Source organism: Rissa tridactyla, chromosome 2 (genome assembly GCF_028500815.1).
Source record: "Rissa tridactyla isolate bRisTri1 chromosome 2, bRisTri1.patW.cur.20221130, whole genome shotgun sequence".
In the NCBI taxonomy this organism is placed as follows: Eukaryota; Metazoa; Chordata; class Aves; order Charadriiformes; family Laridae; genus Rissa; species Rissa tridactyla.
In genome coordinates, this window is record NC_071467.1 from 160,800,780 (window position 1) to 160,821,430 (window position 20,651).

Consider the following 20,651-nt stretch of genomic DNA (forward strand, 5'->3'; position numbering starts at 1 on the left):
TAATTTTAAATTCCCCAAGGACAAACATTCGCTTCTTAAGTTGTCACTGCCAGTTTGCTATGCAAGCCACTTCAAAGAGGGGAAGCAGTGCCTGTACAGCCCCACGCTGCCGTCAGTGCCTGCCTACGGGCCAGCATACGGTAATGCCAGGCTTGGGAACACCTCTGGCTGAAGGAAGGAATAAATTTCTGCTCTCCTGCCTACTTCTTATTAAAAGAACATCCATCACTTTGCATATTTTTCTCATTTTCAGTTCTCGCATATATTCTAGTTTGCTCTGCATTTTGTCCAGTGCTCTCCTATAGAGACACAGGATGTAACGGGCGCTGGGGCTGGTTTTTTTCTCCTCAGAAGCTTTTGTCTCCTCCCAGAAGTTTGAAGCCATACAAAACTACTCAACTGTTGCAGGACTTGATGCAGAAGTATGAAATACAATTAATTCCTTAACAGTACAATCACTCCCTGCCTTTTGCTGTCCTTGGCTAAGGTAGCCAGGGGGGGGAAAAAAAAAAAAAAAAAAAAAAATCCACTTCTGCAGTTTACGAAGTCCAGCCACTGGAACGGAGCAGTCATTTTGCAGGCCAAAGCTCTGCTTCCTCCATTATCATGCTCGCCCTAGCAGAAGTTCAAGCCCTCATTTCCCCACTGATAAACGCTGGGTATGAACAAACTCACCAGAGGGAAGGTTCCTTTTCCAGCGGCTGCGGTTGGCCTGGCTCCGAGGGGAGATTCTCTGCCCGTTCCCCCGCGCCCACCAGCTCCAGCACCGCGCCTGGAGCACACGGGGCTTGAGCTCCCTCTACCGTGAGACCGACGCTATGGAAAGTAAATACACTTTAAAGAAAAGCTGACAAGCAGGGGACCTTCCGTTCCCAGCGGAGAGGAGTGCTTACGTAGCAGAAAATGCGATGTTATAAAACACGTTAAGAAAACCCCAAATATTTCTCCAGAATACTGAAGCTGGGGACAACTACCCAGACGGCACCTGAGCCAAGATTTGTTCAACGGCGGATTAAAGAAAATCTTGTAGTCCCTATGAAATCCATCAATCTTAAGCCCCACACCTGCAGGAGGTTAAGAGGAGCTGCTGGGGGAAACTGGTTATTTAGTTACTAAAGGAAATACCTTTTTTCACTGGGGGCTGAGAGGAGACGGCCCTGCCAGGTCGTTCCTACTGGTTTTTAAAGCCAAAGACAGCACAGAAGACAGACTGATACTAAGAGGAGAAGCGGCACACAGTTACCTTTATTGCCTGTGTAACACCTGCATGAAGGGACAAGCAGAACACGGTATAAATCCATGCACAACGGATACATAGATGTCTCAGAAATATTTCAGAAGAAAAGGAGAAGGGTTTGTAAGGTGATACCTCTATAACCTAGTGAGCTAGGTTTCTGACTTACAAACTCACTTTTTTTAAAGCTGGTATTCTAAAATGGTATAGAAATGCTTCTTTACTTGAATACTAAATGAATTAACTTATTTCACAATAAAAATATAGTTTAGTTCTATTAAATTTTCTTCTGAAAATAAATGTTTCTATTTTTCTGCTATGACAATAAATTACAATGTATCACAAATGTAGGCTTTAAGCAGATTTATAAATAAGCAGGAATTAAGTGTTCCACCTATAGTTTATCAAGGCATGTAGTAAGAGATAAGCTGAAGGTGCGTTTATAATCCAAACTCAATTTGTCAAGGTAAGGACATATAACTGAAGTAGATGTAATGGGATTTAATGCTGTGGTACTTGTATATAGGATAAGTATTCATGAATGATCTGTTCCTCTTCCTCCAGTGTTAAATCCAGATAATCTTCTTCATGTTCAGGAATATCCTCTAGGATTTCATTGACTGCATCAGTCTCCATGTCTTCATCTGTTGGTGAACTAGAAGAACCTTCCAACAGAGAAAAGCAGCAGTGAATTCAGAGACGTTGGGACTTCCCTCCTTCACCAGCACGGCTGCTCTGCGAGCCTGGTACTGTGAAACTACCTCGGTTAGAACAGCTCTGCAAAGGAGACTGCAGGGTGGCAAGTTTTTCCTATTATTTAAAGCTGCAGGAAAGCCCGTAGTTGTATAATAGGGATCAGTACCTCTGATAAATAATGGAAGAGAGAGAGAGAGTGAGAGTTATCTGCAGGTCTCCTCTTTGCTGAATGGCGAGCATCAATTACAGTCCTATGAGGGACAGGAGGAAGGAGTATGTGGTCAAATCAGCTGACTGTATAGCACAGATTGGGAATAAACTTCTTAGCAGTCAGAATCCAGATATTAGCAAGCCAAAAAATCGGTACCAGTGGAGGTCCAGCAAAGATGCTGCAGCAACTTGGTGCTTGCTCTCTGAAGAGGACAGGCAGGGAGGGTTGGTTTGGTTTTAAAGAGAACTGGTGTGAGTGAGTACAATTAGTCAGGAGAAGCTAGAATCGCTCATGGGCTAGAGAGGGCCACGTGTTCCCCACTGGGGAAGTGAAGGTGCAGACACCCGAGGCCTCCAGCCTCGCATGCCAAAGCCACAGCCCGCTCAGCTGCTGTTTCCTCTTTGCCCTTCCCAGGACCCCTCCAAAGGTTACCCCTTCTGGGCTGCATCCCTCTGATGCATATCCCTTATGGTTCCCTACATGGCCATCACGGACTGCAGGGGCTACGGCTTCTCTGGGCTAATGGATGCCTTGCCTGTACCCATGTTACTCACAGCAGTCATCTGGGGCATTACTCAGGGCCCTCTACCAGTATTTAATTGTTTTGTACAGGAGCCAGAAGAACAGCCTTCCCCCTTCCCTCTCCTCTGCCTGCTGTACGCAACGTCCTTACCTGCGGACTCTGTAGGTGAGTCTTTTGATGAAGCCGATTCTTCCGACGGGCTGGACCCTTCTGGAGACAGCTGCAGCGAAGCAGGAAGAACTCCCCCATAATGAGCAAGGGTTTGGGAAGCCAAGTGGATGTTGCCTTTGAAGACCTTTAAAGCTTGCTCTGCTGACTCACGGCTGAAACCCATATACATCAGCTACAGGAGCGGGGGGGAAAAATAAAAATAAAAGAATCTGGAGAAATCCAAGCTCATTCAGCACCAGGGTCTGACAGGAATCTGACTCTGCATCTGACAGTCATTGCTCTCGCATGCAGGAAAGCGCTGCATGCCAGGAATTCCAGGACACTGACTCTGGTTTACTGGAACAGTTAACAACAGGGCAGTGACCTATTAAAGGAATGGAGACATTGAGCAGAATCAAGAGCCTCTTGTTTAATATCAGACCAATTCTTTTTCTGTTTTTTCAAAAGGAAACCTCAAGGCACTCCAGCACATCAGGAGTGTGCACGTGCTATTTACTTCTTCTAGGCAATATAGTTTTCTTGCCTTTCTGACATGGATTACGTAGCCACACTAACTACTGAAGAGCTTTCCAGATGGCCTATGACAAGACACATTCCAACCCTTTCCCTTGAGCACTGCAATGTTCAGAGGCTTGAATGAATTTCTCATCTGCTCTCTTTTTTGGGATAGAGCATTGGAGTGCACAGACTTCCCTCCACAGCTGGGCATGACAGGCTGGTGTCAAGGGCAGGAAATACCCACGGATTACATTTTATCTTGAAGAGCAGATGCCAGACAGGGGACGTGTGACAGCTTGAGTGACGTGGGTCAAAAAAATTGTACAGCTTTGCTTAAGGCAGGCACAATTCAGAAACAAGACAACCAACTCCTAAAAAAGCAAAAGGTCTAACTTACTTGATCAATACTTTCCTGGGAAACCTGAAACTGGTCCAGGGCCACAGAATCATCATCATCATCGTCTTCCAACAACAACTCAGGATTGTCAAGAATAAACTACAGTAAAACAGAGAGGGATCAGAATAGAGCAATAGAAATATAGCAGTCCTCGGTATGGATATGTATCTAGCCCAATAGTTAATAAAAGCAAACCTCAGCTAACTTAAATGATATCTGATTCATTGGGTCAGGAAGTGGAAGTTCAGTCATTACACTTCAGAAAAGGTAGCTATGAACTAACAAATACACACTACAGAAAGTAAGAATCTGCTACACAATAAATACAGTAAGCAAACAGTTTTTTTGTACAGAAGCACTACTCTTGAAAGTCACTTACCTGAAAGGCTTGGTCCAGGTTTCCGTGTGTATTACGAAGAGCTACTTGAGCAGCTCGCTCTGAATAGCCCATACTTTTCAAGGTGTTTATGTCTTCCAGTCGCTGCCTTCTTTTAGCTCTCTCCTCCCTCCTTATCTGTGCCTTTTCCTGCAAGAACACAGCCATTACAAAGCTCGCTATGCATGGGAATACTTCAGCGTTCCCCTGTGCATATAGGATTTCTTGGATTTACTTCTTGGAGTTTGAATCTCTTGAGGAAAAGGGATTTTTTTTTTTTTTAAATACAGACTGGGCTGCCAGACACTCGTTACTAAGTAAAGTTACATTTCCGTGAGCTAGCACTGTTGCCATACTTCCGCTCTATAGTCCCTGCAGATCGGATCTTACGCTATCACAGCTATTATAGGCCCTGTGTGGTAAGTGATAAACCAGTTTGGCAGATGGGCCTGTAGACAAGACTTGCCAAGGACACACAGTCAGGACTGGGCATGTAGCCAAGGAGTTCTGTTCAGACCTTCTCTCAGCCGTTTGACTCTTCTGCCCACATTTCACTGTCAGAAGTCTGGAAGCGCCACCTCAGCTTACCAAACGTAACTTTAGGCATTTCAGATCTGGACAACACTGTCTTCACTTCACTTTAGCACAAAAAAATCCTTCTCCCCTCCTGTATCTTCCATGTCCAAAGCCATAATATGGCGTAGCTTGATGGTTACCCTCCTAGCCCTTTATTGTGCAGCCTCTTGCCTTTCAGGCCAGCCAAGCCCGGGAGTGACAGCTTGATCATGGTGTTTTTGTTCCCGTGCGGAGCATTGCTGACTAGCAAACACTGGTGCAAAATCTTCCTGTGCACTTCTGTGGTACAACCACAGGGCTTTGGCTCTCTCATCCCTTGTTTTGGGACAGAGGTTCCCTTGTTGGATTAAGTTTTGGTTTCAGACTTGTGGCAACAGCTGTCAAACCATTAGTTACGCTAATGGTGCCAAAGCAAGATAATCAAAGTCCTTAATTTAGCACCATGTTGCACTAGTCACACAAAATATGATCTTACAGACAACCCAACTAATATGATCCTTCCTTTAATACTTTCACTGCACCATACCTCTCTCCTGTTGGTGATAAGATTGGCAGCGTGCTCCACATTCCCATGGCAGGCTCGCAGGGCAAGGCGAGCTTCCTGTTCGGAGAATCCCAGAAGCAAGAGGCGAGAAACTTTATCAGGATCTATGGACAGCTCTTCATATAAATGAGATGCCTGTATATAGAAAGGACACAATGATACTACTTACACTGTTGCCAACATACAAACAAAAGAAACGTCTCCCCACTTTTCTGAGTAAGCAAAGAACAGGGAGAAGGTGCAAGACGGAGCCAAAACACAGGAGCTAGAGTGAACAACTTGAAAGTTTTACCTAATGGCGTCTTACCTTCTGAATATACTCAGCAGCCTCCTTTTCTCTGCCACTGTGATAGTGTCCAATCCCTTGAAGGAGGTAAAGCCGGAGAAATAAAACCTTCTCACGACCATAGCTTCCCTAAAGAATTGTTTAAACAAGAGGGAGTGGGGGAGCACGTGGGTAGAAGCATATGGTAGAACATCAATTCATTATCAATAGAACACGTTACACTTTTAAAGAAGACATAGTCACTAATACGTGACACTTAATGTGCAAATAAAGTATCACATTTGAAACACTGATGATGTCTGTGCATCTAAACACACGTTTGCCACGACCTTTGTGCGAGGTCCAACGCGTTCACTAGGCTGACAATTACACAACAGGATTACAGGCTAAGGAGACAAGAGAGAACTTTGAACTTCTACAAATCAGTCTTGTAATATGTGAACAATAACTGAATACACACAGAAAAAAAAGTCACCCTAATTAAATCAAAACTGGCATACTTTGATATCAATAAGTCTTTCATGGTTCTCCCCGTAGCACCTCTGGAAGCATCTGTGTGCTGTGGACAGCTTTTTCTCTGCATCATCCAGGCAGTCCAGCTGCTCCAGGCGGAAGTAGCACCACACTATATCCAGCTGCAGTACTGCATAATTATCAACGGTATTCAGCAGTTCTGTGCTGCACTCACTGGAAAATAAAACAATTATTGGTTTTCTAGGAGGGGCTGTTTATTTTTTCCACGCACTTTTTAACACTAATGGAACAACATGCTGGAGGTATCCGTACTCACATATTTGATATAGCACACACTTCCTATTTGAGGTAGCAAACTGAAGTCAGTGGAACTTTAATACAACACTGATCTCCCATCACATTCACTAATAGATGGGGCAATAATGATAACACTACATCTGAAAGAATTACAGCAATAACAATTCATTTTGGTGCTATTTAAGACAGCATCTCTTTAAAGCAGAATGAAATTAAACCTTGTGTAATCTTTGAGAGGACAGAGGTCAACTGTCTTCCTTAGGGCACTGGAACATGCTGAGGTCTGTGCCAGTCTCCTTGCACACGCACGCAGATGAGAAACAGATGGGGACAGCATTACTTTTGGGGATCTCAAAAGAGAAACGCAGGGCTCTGATTGCTGACAGGAAACTAGTTTACCTGCATACACCCTGGTATGGTTACTGACCTCCGGTATCTGCTCCACCTTTTACAAGAAATTATTACTTCGCAGGAGCAATTGCCAACAAGTATCTGTAACTGTCTCTCAAGCTAATGCAATTTATAGCCCAGTACATGAATATTGACAGTTTCTGTTTATGTTGATATGAAAGATTAAATTGCCCAGTGGCAGTATCTGTTTCAGCTGTTTTACATGAAGCCACCTGTCACTGCAAGTCAGAGCATTTGTCTGCTGTTTCCCGTCTGCAGAGGGGATGTGAAGTAACCCCTGGCAGAACAGGCCCTGATTTATATGCACAGGTAGAGCTAATGCTGTTCCTGTCTTTGGCTGACAGTAAAGAGAAGAGAGACACAAGGGCTCAAAAATGTTCTTACCAGAAGTGTTTATCAGCATCCAACAAATATGGCAGTGCTATTTCATATTCTTTCTTCTTCATTAATGCTCTGCCCTTCTCATGATAACCCATGGCCAGCACAAGTGCCTAGAAAAACAGATCGAGACTTTTTTTTTGCATCTCCCCAACACACTTCTATAACTAAAAAAAAAATAATCTAGATAATCCATTAAGAGCCCTTATTCTTCCTAGAAAGATACCATTGTATCGGTTCTGTATGAGCAATACTATTTCATGTTGCTTCGTATTTTTCTCTCATCCGCTAATGTTAAAATATTGTCTAATTAAAAGCAATGAATGTTACTGACACATGCACCAAGTTGCACTGATGTTGCACCAAGTTTATTTTAAGAATCCAATCCCGAATAGATTTTCAATTATGAGTGACAAAGAGCTAAGCATTTTTCTGGGTGCTAAGCTTCTGAACAGCATCAAATCTGTTTTGCTTTGCTATTACAACTATCTCGTAAAACCTAACAATTCACCTCCTTCAAAACCTCAGAACCGAAAATTAAATTTTGAGTGTGGCCAGAAAACACTCTTGTTCCTGCAGTATGACAAATGGAAATAATATTTCTATATAGAAACAACCTGCAGTACTTCCTTTCATCCACGTTCAATACTGATGAAGTCTTGGGCACTTGAATGTTTGATGCTTTAACTTTTCAGGTGAATTACTACTCTCAGCACTTCATCAGAACAGCACATGTTGTGAGAATGGACAGTTGTTATTCCAATCATCCAGAAACTCCAGATGATGCAGAAAACACAGTAAGCCGCCGAAGAGGCTAGGGCAGCAGTTAGCACACGCTGGGGCCAGCTCATTTCTTCCTGAGGTATTTTTTCTTTTTGTTACTGGGTGCAATTCCAAGTATTTGTAAAGCTTTTTATTTATCTTCAGAAAATCCGTCAATCTTAAGAGATAGCATCTATCACTATTCTTCTGCTTCAGCAGCCAACATCAGGTGTGTCACTCCTACTGTAATTCAATCCATGCACCCAACCGAAGATATTTTCAGTTGAGAATGTAGAACTTTCTTGAATGGTGAACAAATGTAAGTTTGAGAGGGGTCACAATGCAAACAATCTCAAAAGTATTTTAAAAGAGTCCGATTTTGAGAGACTCATTGAGTTTCCAACTGAAACTGAGCCTTAATGAACAAGTTATTTCCATGTTGTTCTAGGGCACCCAAAATTTAAAATAGGTCCTAGGATATAACAAAGTTAAAACTTATCTTAAAACACAAAAATAAAATATGGACCACACAGGGTTAAGTGCAAGATTAGATCTGCAATGAGATCAGCAATCAGAGGTCTGTTTCCAGATGACTGAAGTATTCACAGGTGTTCAATTTTATTTCAAAATTATTTCTATTAAGCAAACATCTACTGGACCCAGGGTTACATCCCAAAAAAATATGACTGTGTTTCAATCCCATATTTGAAATGCTCCACAAATCCAGCTTTAAAAAGCCACTTTAGTAGACTTATAAGATACTTTTACCTACTTTTTTAGCTTGAGGAGGAATCTCGATTGACCTTCCAGTCTGATTAGCTATGTCTAGATATGGAACAGAATCTGGATCCAAGTACTCCTCTGAAAGGTAAGAAAAAATAATTGAAACTAAGTACAACATTCAACAGAATAACTCTGATGTTGTAAGATTATGTCAGTAAGCACACAGTTAAACAAAAAAGCAAACAAACAACAACAACAAAAAAATCAGAATTACACAGAAAGGCTGCGTCTGTGTTTTTTGGACATACCTACCAACAATGGCCCTGATCAGACAGACAAGAGGAACTTTGAAAAAGGTCACTAAAGGAAAAGGCCCTGTTCATCCAGAGATTTAGATGCAACATTAAAAGTTGCATGAATTTTAAAGAATTTTTTGCAGAAGACAACGCCCCTGCATTTTACATGCTATAACATTCAAAATGCTTTATCAAATAAAGCATAGAATATAAGAAAAACCACCACAATGGAGCACAGCTGATAAAACTGAAAAAAAATACAGCTCAGTATTTTCCTTTTCCCACGTCTTTAATGCTTATAACCAAACCATCAATTTTGTTTTCACTTCCATCTTATTTAAAATGAAAAGATGCTTTTCTTGTAAACAAAAGACAGTTAAGCAGGAGTTTGCTGAGATTAAAAGCTTCTGCCCTGCAATTTTTCTCAGATGAAACAAAAGGGTGATTAATCCTGTCTACACTTCACGCAGAACCTCCAGCCTGTGAGCCCATTATGGGCTCCACTCTATACTCCGGCATTGTGTATAACTGACACGTAGTGGTAAATACCTTAAAGAGGCCCTATACAGGATTCAAGGGCTGGGGTTTAAATTACCCCTTAAATCCATAAAAGGAATCACTTTTTTCATTTGTTCAAAATCTGATATTATACTAAGAAACAGGCTGTCACTGACCGTCAAAAGAAGCTTTGTTCAGGTATTTTTGCATTTGGCAGGAATTCATTACATACTCAGTTTCTTGTTTGGGGATTTTTGAAACAATAAAACAGAGGAGTGTTTTAAACTCGCCAACTAGCAATGCAATTCACAAACACAACCTCATTTTGAAAAATTATTACTGTTAAATTGACTATATCCCTTTAACTTAATCCACAGTTGCCAGCAATCAACATCAAACGCAATAAGAACAGAACAGTCACGTTACAGATGAGAACGACAAGCGAGCTGTTCTGCACAATGAAACCATGGCTACCGACAGCCATATCTGAGATAAACTACAAGAAAAGTGTGTAATGACTTACGTTATTCCACTGTACTTATATCTACAATAAATTTAAAGCCTATTCTCAGAAGTCATCAGTCCCTTAACTGTCAAGTGCCAATTAAATAATTGATTCATATTATATCCCTCTCAAAGTGTTTTCTAGCATTTTCTAGTTGTATAAGAAGAGTTGAAGAGGAAATTTTAGTCAACTTAAAATTCAGTTCTAAAATAGCTAGAAACCTAGAAAAGAATAAACTGAAACCTAGCCATGGCACAGGCACTCTTCTATGTTGAAAGTCCACCGAGAAGCTAATTTTTGATGCACAAGAACTAATGAACACCCATCAACCCACAAAAAAAAGCCAAACCCAAAACCAAACACAACAACCCGCTTTACCTCTCTCTGCTAGAATTTCCAAACCCTTCTTAGTTCTTTGCATCTTGTCGTTTATTTCTTTTTCTTTCTTGCATTGAAGTTCTTCTTCCTGAACTTTTCTTTTAGTTTCCTCATCGCTCTGTTCCAGTTGAAGGACCATCACTTTTGCATTGTGTGTTACACCCTGGTCTCCAAGGGTTTTGCCTGCAAAATAGAGTATGATAAATACAATCCAAATACTTGACTTGTGAAGGGACACCATTTTACATTGTATTGCCATTGTGGGGAAAACACCACCCACAAACAAAACAACCTGAACAGCCCCTTGCCTTATTCGTACTGTACTGAAGAACTATAGTAATTACTAGACTCAAGAACTCAATCAAAACCATTGCCAATTACTGACATACTCAGCAGAAACTCAGAAATTAGAATCAGACTTGCATCTCAAAAGTGCTTTTTAAGTGATTGGTATATGTCTTTGCTTGCTTGTTTCAAAACTTTCAAAAAATACGAGTTTCTATTTCAGTTAACTGATCTTCAGGCAAAAACTGGAATAACAACATGTCCAGGACCATACACCACAACAGTAACAGGACAGAGGAACTTGGAACTGAATCCAGCTTCCTATTATCAATTCCGTGGCTCTAATTCTGACATATTCTAAGGGAAATAAATATGTCAGATGGATGTTTAGGCCATCAAACAGAGAGAAACCTGTTGTCATCACTTCCTACAACGTGTCTGACAAGTTGAACACGTGTAAAGCGTTACAAAAAAGTTTTGGATGTGCTGTTATACAATATGGTTTTTGAGGAAATGTAGGGTTTCTCTTAAATGTGCATTTTCAGTGTTTCAACACATGAAAAAAAAATGTTTTGCAACATTTACTACAGGATTCCAATAATTGCTCTAATTCTATCTAACAATTTTGATCATTATAATATATTACATTTCCTGTAGAGCGGAACCTTACAAATATAACTGCTATTCCTTGGGAATTAACAGAATTGCAAGAAATTTTTCTTTCTTCTGAGAATCAGTAGCTAGAATAGTATCATACAACTAGAGATACATACCCAGGTCCAGCTGCTTCTTATTTATGATTATTTTGATAGCATTTTCTTTTAATGCATGTTCTTGTGCTATCCTGTGAAATAAATTATTTCATCTGTGAATATAAATTTGTAAGGCTATATAATATTTCTGTTAGAATAGCAATAAAACTTAAAAATAAGTAAGCTTGTAACTGGCTTAAAACTTTTGCTATAAAAGGCTGCTAGAAGTAAAATAACATCAAGATTTGTATACCGTATAGGGAAAATCTGGGATACAGAAAGGGGAAAATGCAAAACAGACAGAAAAGATTCTGATTTTATTAGTCTTAAAACCACAAAAGGAATAGAAGCTAACGTTCACTGTTCAGAAGACCTGCCTAGTTACAGATTTGGAACATTGGTCACTCACTAGTGCCTTCTCAGGTACTTGCTGGGGATTTAGAGAGAACTATGTTTGTCCACAGTTACAACTTTCCTATTTTCTTTCTGTTAAACCACAGCTTCTTACATGAAGAACTGCCCTAGAGGGACACTGGACATCCTACTAAGACATATTAAACAAATACACATGCTAAGAAAAAGCTTAATCGGACAAACAGTGCTTTGTTTGTCTTTTTTTAGTACTGTACGACATTATGCTATCTCATTAGAGAAGAACCAAGGGTGATTACACTTACTGTGATCTGAGCTCCTTGCCTGTGATGAGCAGGTTAGTTTCCAGTGGGATTTTTCTGCTCTGTTGTAATTATATTGGGTGGGGGAAAGGAGGAGAGAAGGAAAAAAGTATGATATGAAGATAGTCTGGACATTTTCTTAATTAATTGTTTTACAACAACTACAATTTCTTTTTCAAATAATTATCATGTTATCAGGGTTATGGTTTGGCATACATATTAGTAATTTCTGTGTAGGGAGTCTTGTATGTGCTATACAGTCCTAAAAATAAGCATTTAACATCAGAAGATTCAGAATTCGATAAATCTAAATTCAGAACCAAACAATTTAAACTGACTAATTTAATTATGTACTTCCAACCTTAACTCTGCTTTGTAATTATGCCACTCACCTGTGACTGGCTAAGTTATGATTAATTCCTACTAGTGTCTCTGGTCCCAGATTAGATAAACTGGAATTTTAAATTAATTAATTCCCCTATGCCCAGTAGCATTGTAAAGAGGAATTATGAAACTATTTAACTGCATGGCAACCACTTAACACCTTCTACCCTTTAGCCCATCACATTCCCTGGTAATTATTTTTCACTACAAGAGAAAGAACAACTATGATTGTGTGCTGTATTTTTATAAGCATTCAGTAGAAAAATAATAATAAAAAAAAAAAATTTTCTGAAGCATAAGTTACCATCTAAGATCTTCAGAAAAAACCCCACCATCGCCCTTTTCCAGAGTGAACATTCACTTCTGTTCCTGATAAGAAGTCTACAACCCTTAAGCACCCCTAAATAAAGAAGTTCTCCTTCATTGTTATCGGCGTGGATGGAGACACACAGCATTGGGGAAGATGCTGCTCCTGCACATCATCAAAACTAGGAAGTGATTGAAGACAGCTGTTGTGCTTTCTAGAGGCTGTTTTTAAGGGGGAAATATTCCCAGTAAAGAGGCTTTGTATTAGTAAAGAACCTAACCAAGGGCCTGCTCTCTGTCCTGTGACTAACCTGCACAGCACCCTTCACATCCGTATGGTTGGATCCTCTCAACCCACAGAGCAGCTGTATCCAAAGTGCCATTTGGGATGGGTCCCTGGCCCACGACAGCCCTCACACTGTGCCTGGGCATTGCTTGGCAGGATACCAGGCATGGGCTAAACTGCATCAGAGCCAATGCTAACAGCTTGGCAGTCCATCAAACACTGGCCAGTCTGTCCCCCACCTGCGTTTAGCTGACTAGGGTAGATGTAGCCACAGAATCCGGTATGGTGACCAGTCTGACACTCATTTAATTAGATTCACATCATTATTCTGGCATATTTTATACATTAAACTAGAGGTTGAAGCCTGGCTTTAAAAGGGCAAAACTTAATTTAGTTCTATCTTTGTGAAGTTTTTAAGAGCCTGACTTAGAAGAGAACAGATGAGTACCACCACAACAGAAACTCCTGCTTCTCAATTCCAAGTTCAAACACTGGACATACCTATTTTAAAGTAAGTTTAGTTAGCTGCCTGGGGTGGATAATGTCATCACTGCAAGAACATTGCCACATGTCATGGTTAAAAGCTAAAGGAGTTCTTTTCAATATCAGCTATACATGGCCTAAGATGACACCAAGTTCAAGTTGCTTATTGCACTTAAAGGTATTTTTTTTTAAATTAAAGCTGTCATTTAAACAAAAGCTGTGGTAATATAGTGATATGCTAATTCAGCTTTAGGTATTCTGCTGCTGAAAAAAATACAACCGTTCTTTACCGCTAATGTGAACAGTCATGTCAGATGGAATCAAACTGAACTAGACAGACACTTAAATCTAATTTACTTTTCTTAATTGAAAGAAAATTTCTCATTACATCCTAAAGGGAAGACAATTACTGATCTCCCAATATTATATTCCTTTGCCATGATATTCCCACATACCTGGGAAGCTGAAATATACCTCACTAACCCCCCCTATTTTATATACCTAATAGAGATCTCTCACACAAAACACCTGAAAATGTTGAATAAGTGAAAATATTTGCGTTAGATACATATCTAGAACTCAAAAGGCCATCAAAGTAAAGGTACTTATCTTGACTTTTCTGCAACGTCACTTACTTTTCTACGAGGCAGATAGATATCAAGTCTCGCAATCCCAGTCACTTTAAAATTTTCATTTCCTGTTCCACGCTCAATTGCTTTACACCTTATTTCTTCAAGCATATTCTCTGTATCATTCTCATTGATATTCAGCTTGGAAGAATATTTTTGTACAAGCTCCTAAAAAAAAAAAAAAACCAGCAAGAAAGACTGGGAAAATGCACCAGCAGTATGACATGGAAGATGCATGACATCAACTTAGAGACAATATTTACCTTCATCTCTTTACCAGCTTCTTTTTTTTCATTTGTATATGGTGGTTTCCATAGCTGAATTTTGTCCTCTCTTAAGCAACTTGTCAGTTTTGCTATTAAATACTTCTTTTGTGCCATTCTTTTGTTAAAAAAAGCAAAATTGGAACGGAAAAGAAAGAAAAATAATCAATCTTTTAATACAGCTTTTCTGCACTTTTTCAAGAAATCTAAGTGATATTTCAGAATTCTGAAAAAAAAGTTTAATATAAAAACCATTCTATGCATTTTGGTGGCAACGGGAAGCAGAGTCCAAACTATTATAAAAAATTGGAAAGGGAGTGAAACCTGGATCACAGCAGGTATGATTCAGAAGTCCCCTGCATTGGACCTCCCCATTTTAAGAGAAATTAAACCTCTTCCTAACCCCCCATGTGAGTTGAAATTGCAGAAGGTGCCAATTCATCAAAATCCATGCCCTGGAAAGGATGGCTCTACTCAAGCCCCCTCTGAAACATGCCCTTGCTGTACCTCTGCCTTCCTGCTTCTCCTACTTCCCTACTTTAACAGCCTTTCTACACCAGCGGATGGTTGAACATGAATTATCACCCTATTTGTGAGGACAGAAAAGAGGTGTCAAGAGAGAACTTCTCAGAGCCACAAGCTCCACCATGAGAAAAGCCTAAGGTAAAGTTCACATTCCTCCAGCAAAGTGAGATCACCTAGAGCACAAAAAGACAAGACTGGACAATAGAATCATAGAATCGTTTAGGTTGGAAAAGACTTTAAGATCATCAAGTCCAACCATTAACCTAACACTGCCAAGTTGCCACTAAACCATGTCCCTCAGCACCACATCTACACGGCTTTTAAATACTTCCAGGGATGGCAACTCAACCACTTCCCTCGGCAACCTGTTCCAATGCTTGATAACCCTTTCTGTGAAGAAATTTTTCCTAATATCCAATCTAAACCTCCCCTGGTACAACTTGAGGCCATTTCCTCGGGCCCTATCACCTGTCACTTGGGAGAAGAGACCAACCCACACCTCTCCACCCCCTCCTTTCAGGCAGTTGTAGAGAGCAAGAAGGTCTCCCCTCAGGCTCCTGTTCTCCAGGCTGAACACCCCCAGCTCCCTCAGCCGCTCCTCATCAGACTTGTTCTCCAGACCCCTCAATCAGCTTCGCTGCCCTTCTCTGGACATGCTCCAGCACCTCAATGTCTTTCCTGTAGTGAGGAGCCCAAAACTGGACACAGTACTCGACATGGGGCCTCACAAGTGCTGAGAACAGGGGGATGATCACTTCCCCAGTCCTGCTGGTCACACTATTCCTAATACAGGCCAGGATGCTGTTGGCCTTCTTGGCCACCTGGGCACACTGCTGGCTCATATTCAGCCGGCTGTCAACCACCACCCCCAAGTCCTTTTCCGCCAGGCAGCTCTCCAGCCACTCTTCCCCCAGCCTGTAGCATTGCGTGGGGTTGTTGTGATCTATGCCTCCCCCCTCCCAGTCTCAACCATTTGTGAAGCAAACAAGTTTAATAGTATCACGAAATGCTATTGTAAAATTCTAGTATCACAACAATTACATCATAGGGTGTCACTTTTCATAGCCCAAGAGACACCCTTCCCACTCCTACTGCAAAGCTAGAAAAGACACATGGAGCACAGGCAACAGGAGGCAAAGAGAGGGCAAGTGATCTCAACAGAAGAAAAATCAAATAGAATCTACGTGCATATTAAAGTATGGGAGACTTCTGGCTCTTGGATACTGGGAATCATATGGGAGATGATGTCCTTCAATTTTTACAGAAAAACATTTAAAATGTTGGCACATATGCACTAAGGTTGGCACAGAGTTTTGATTAATCGGTTTCACTTTTCTTTCAGAGTGGTTTCATTTTCTTATTCTTGTTTATTACCACATTGCTCTCAGCAGAAAAGGGGACAGAAAAGAAGAATCAAACATTTCTATCAATTTTTCCAGTTTCAAAGACTGTTCCTTGCTCAGAAAAACACTGTTTGAGAACAAAAAACCATAGGCAAACATCCAATGTGTGGTAAGTTTACCGGTTAATCTTTCCTCAACCCCAGCTTTAGCAAGCTACAATGAATTTTTGAACACTGCAAAGACAATAGTCTATTCTAAAGAGGAGTCAGAAAGATTAACTGAGCAAGTGGATGGTTTAACAATCCTGACTGATTGCTGAAATTTGCCTAGTGCCTGTCCAAACTAAGAGAAATAACCATACATTCTTTTTCTTGCTGGGATGACATTGTTCGTGTTATTATTTTAGGCGTCTACATGGCATTTACAAAGCAAAAAGCAACAAACTTGCTCAAGTTTCAAAAGATTGCATTGAAGTTATTAATGCAGCTTTTCCAAAACATGCCAGACAATTCATGTGAACAACCTGTAACCAGCATAATCTAAAGGTGGGGAAATGATGAAGAACCATTTAATAGCGCTAATTCTACTTAATATTAACTTAAGAAACAAAAAGGTATCTGTGGCTTTGAGGCATCCAGATGAAGTCTAAAATTGCAACCTATGCTTAAGAATATGAATTGTAAATACAAGTGGCATTCATAAACTGGCCACTCATCTTTTCATCAGTAACGTTTTATAGTTTTATAAGTTTGTGATTTCTTACTAAGCTATTTAAACAGCAAACATCACTGTGGTCTCCAATTAAACTTATTATTTTATCCCTCTATTAAAAAAAAATTTTGCTTTCACAAAGAAAAAAGTTTATCATTTTATATATAACACTTCTAATATTTATTATAAATTCCTATTTCACAATACCTAAATTGCAAAAGAATCCTTAGCAAAAACATTTATGACTTACTTCTCCATCAGCCAACACCACAAGTGCTCCTGACACACTTTCACTTTCACTAAGAGTTTAAAGGGACTTTCTCAAAACTAATTTGAGTAAACAACCAGGGGTATTTCCCAAAGGCCATTTTGAATGCGAGGCTGAGTTTTCGGTAACTAGAATGTCATCCTCTAAAGCCAGTTAGTCTTATATATGACGCAAAAGAAAACAATCACAGAAATAAGGTTAAAAGCTAGATTTTTGAGAGAAGGAACAGAGGATTCTCAGAGTGGTTTACTAATAAAGCAGTATACATTAACTTTTCCCAAAGAAAAGGAGGAAAGCTGCTTGGTACGGCCATGGTACATCCCCCCGTGGCTCAAAGGGTGGTAAGAGGCCACGGCAGCGTAATGTGCAAATAAACCACGAGCCAGCTCAACGAAGGGATGGAGACCCCAAACGCTGCCAGTCCGAGCCCGGGGCGTCCTCAGGCCTCCCCAAGCGCACATCCAGCCTCGCCCCTACCTCAACAGCACCGACACCACCAGCCACCAGGGGATTTTAAAGCAGGGCCACGAAGCCGCCGCCCTTTCTAGGTGCCTCCAAAACACGGCAGCCACGGCGGGAGCCTCCCCGTGGCGGCAGCCGAGCTGATGCAACCAGCCCCGGGGGCAACCAGGAGGACAGCCGGGCCCATCGGGGAGCCGGGAGGGAGCTCCCGCCGCCTCGGCCCTCGGGCAACCCACCTGCGCCCGGCGGCGGAGGCCAGGCCCGGGAGCCCGGGCAGCCTCTGAGGGGAGCTCGGGCCCGACGCTCTCCCTGAGACGGCGGCAGCGGCGGCCAGGGCGGCGCCTCCTCACTCCGAGCAACCGCCGAGGGCGGGACTTACTCGTGACCCCACCCCCCCGGGCGCCGTCTCGCGCTTACCTGCGCACCCGCCGCTCGCCTCCCGGTGGTGGTGGTGGGCGGGGCGGGCGTGAGGGGCGGGGCCCACGCGTACGTCACGGCCGCCGCTGATTGGCGGGGGGGGAGGCGGTGTCCTAGGGAAGGGCGGAAGGCGCAGGGTAAAGAGGAGCGAGGTGGGGGCTCATCACGTAGGTGAAGCCGCGCGCCGGTCGCCATCTTAGAGTCCCGCCCGTACTCAGAGGCGGGGTGTTCATAGAGTCATAGAATGTGTTGGGTTGGAAGGGACCTTTAAAGGTCATCTAGTCCAACCCCCCTGCAGTGAGCAGGGACATCTTTAACTAGATCAGGTTGCTCAGAGCCGCATCAAGCCTGGCCTTGAATGTCTCCAGGGATGGGGCCTCCACCACCTCTCTGGGCAACCTGTTCCAGTGTCTCACCACCCTCATTGTAAAGAACTTCTTCCTAATGTCTAATCTAAACCTACCCTGCTCTAGTTTAAAACCATCGTCCCTCCTCCTATTGCTACGTGCCCTTGCAAACAGCCCCTCCCCAGCTTTCTTACAGGCCCCCTTCGGGTACTGGAAGGCCACTATAAGGTCTCCCCAGAGCCTTCTCTTCTCCAGGCTGAACAACCCCACCTCTCTCAGCCTGTCCTTGTAGAAAAGGTGCTCCAGCCCTCTGATCATCTTCATGGCCTTCCTCTGGACCCAGTCCAACAGGTCCGTGTCCTTCTTGTGTTGAGGTTCCAGAGCTGGACACAGTACTCCAGGTGTGGTCTCACCAGAGCAGAGTAGAGGGGGAGAATCACCTCTCTGGATCTGCTGGCCACGATTCTTTTGATGCAGCCCAGGATGCAATTGGCCTTGTGGGCTGCAAGCACACACTGTTGGCTCATGTCCGGCTTTTCATCCACCAGTACCCCCAAGTCCTTTTCCGCAGGGCTGCTCTCAGTAACTCTCAGCGGTTCTCCCAGTGTTGGCTGGGTTTGTGGCACTCGGGAGCAGGTCCCGCTGTCCCCATACTGCCTTATGGACCAGCCCCATTTGCTTGTCCCCTGGGACGTGGTGGTGTTGTCCCAAAAGTGGGGTCATTTACCCAACATACACACAGAGCAGACATATTTTATTATGCATACTTGTGCAGATCTGGGTGCTAGGTGGTATTCCACAAAGCTGGCACACCAGCCTACAAGCTCCTTGGAATATTGATACAGTTCAAAACACAGAAGTACACACACTTAATTATAATTATTTAGTGCTTTATCTTAACAATTTCTATTCGTTAGTACAGTCTCTCGCTTTCATTTAAAGCTACAATGTCCTTTAATTGATGTGTGTGTGCTCCAGTACAGTGTACGGGGGTGCTAGTTTTGTTCAATCTGTAATTGAGTCGGTGGTTGTGATCTCCCACTGCTCCCTTTACCTTTCTACCTGTTATTGCCAATCTTTGTTGCTTTTAGCAGTTGTCTGGTGCTCAGCCAGTTTCCGTGCCTCCTGTGGAAGGATGTTCCCTTGTTACGAGCCTTCTGTTCCTCTTCAAGGGTATACTCATCAGCAAGGCATGCATTGTTATACAAAGTGTCCCATTTCACAAGGCCTTGTAACCTTTTTACAGCTCTTTGCTCTTGCTCAGTGAGAGATTCTACCTTCGAAAGTTCTGTCTACCTTGTGAAGCAGATCATTCGGGGTCCCCAAGGCGCTTGGCTACCCGACTGAGTCTCCCCTCAGGAGGGGCAGGGGCCTGGAGGAGGCCAAGTGCTCTGCAGCCACCCCCCAGCTGCCGCCTCCCCGTTTGTGAGGCAAAAGGGGCTGAAATTCCTCTCAGCGCTGGGAGGGAGCATTTCCCAAAAGGCCGAGATGCTGTGAAAGGTGCCGGGGAGGCGATCAATGTGTGGGGTTTTTTCGCTGTGCTCTTTGAGGGCAGCAGTGCTCGGAGTGAGCTTCTGTTTCTCCTTCAGGAGAGATGGGCAGGTTCTTGCCTGGTTGTGGTGCTGTTTAAAGTCAACCTGGGTTCAGAGATTGTGCTGGAAGAATATATGGGGTGTATGTGGAAAATCTGGTACTAAACACCACCCCAAGCTGAGGTGGTGCTGGAGTGTCACTTCTAGTCCCCGTAATGCCCCAGAGTGGGAGAAGGGTACATGGCTACATGGATATTTGGCTACACAACATAGGCTGCTCAATGTTATATTTGTATGTGAGGCCCTCAAAGGGTTGGGGCTTGTTCCTGGAGTATTTTTGGTGTCTGTAAAAGACATAAGTGTTCTTTTAATGGGTTACACCAGAACTAATTAACTCACATGGGTTAATTCTTTCGTGTTCCCAGCTGCCCCAGCAGCAAAGGGATTTTATTCTGCCTGCTCTGATGTGTGACTGAAAACATTGTACTGGAGTATTTTTTATTGCAGAATGCATGGGCCTGCAGGATTGTCATTCTGTAAAACATTTCTTCAGGCCGTCGTGCAGACTGAGTGGGGGTGCTGCATACTGCAGCTTTGGAAATGGGAACCCCGCAGGTGTCATGAGCTTGTGAACAAGACACTGAACTAGAATTTCAGGATTCCAAGCTCCCCTACATGCATAATTCAGTCAAGTTTGCCTACAGATAAAATAAGGGTAAACTTGCTTTTATGGCAGTCTCAAGTTCAGTC

The 20,651-nt window shown here is 42.5% G+C and overlaps 1 protein-coding gene across 3 annotated transcripts; it reads right to left on the reverse strand.

Moving 5' to 3' along the window:
• Positions 1-1,217: 1,217 nt before the first annotated feature.
• On the reverse strand, positions 1,218-18,071 carry NUB1 (negative regulator of ubiquitin like proteins 1). Of its 3 annotated transcripts, none has more exons than XM_054191511.1 (15): positions 18,023-18,071; positions 14,297-14,414; positions 14,040-14,201; positions 11,949-12,007; positions 11,293-11,363; positions 10,235-10,417; positions 8,607-8,695; positions 7,079-7,185; positions 6,013-6,199; positions 5,534-5,641; positions 5,209-5,361; positions 4,110-4,256; positions 3,731-3,829; positions 2,815-3,007; positions 1,218-1,899 (listed from the first exon to the last, which is right to left on the reverse strand). In XM_054191511.1, the coding sequence occupies exons 2-15, from the start codon at positions 14,411-14,413 to the stop codon at positions 1,736-1,738; spliced, it is 1,839 nt and encodes a 612-aa protein (XP_054047486.1). In that variant the 5' UTR covers position 14,414; positions 18,023-18,071; the 3' UTR covers positions 1,218-1,735. The 3 variants fall into 3 exon arrangements, with proteins under 3 accessions (XP_054047486.1, XP_054047485.1, XP_054047487.1); XM_054191510.1 differs by lacking the exon at positions 18,023-18,071 and adding an exon at positions 17,842-17,998; XM_054191512.1 differs by lacking the exon at positions 18,023-18,071 and adding an exon at positions 17,621-17,819.
• Positions 18,072-20,651: the final 2,580 nt, after the last annotated feature.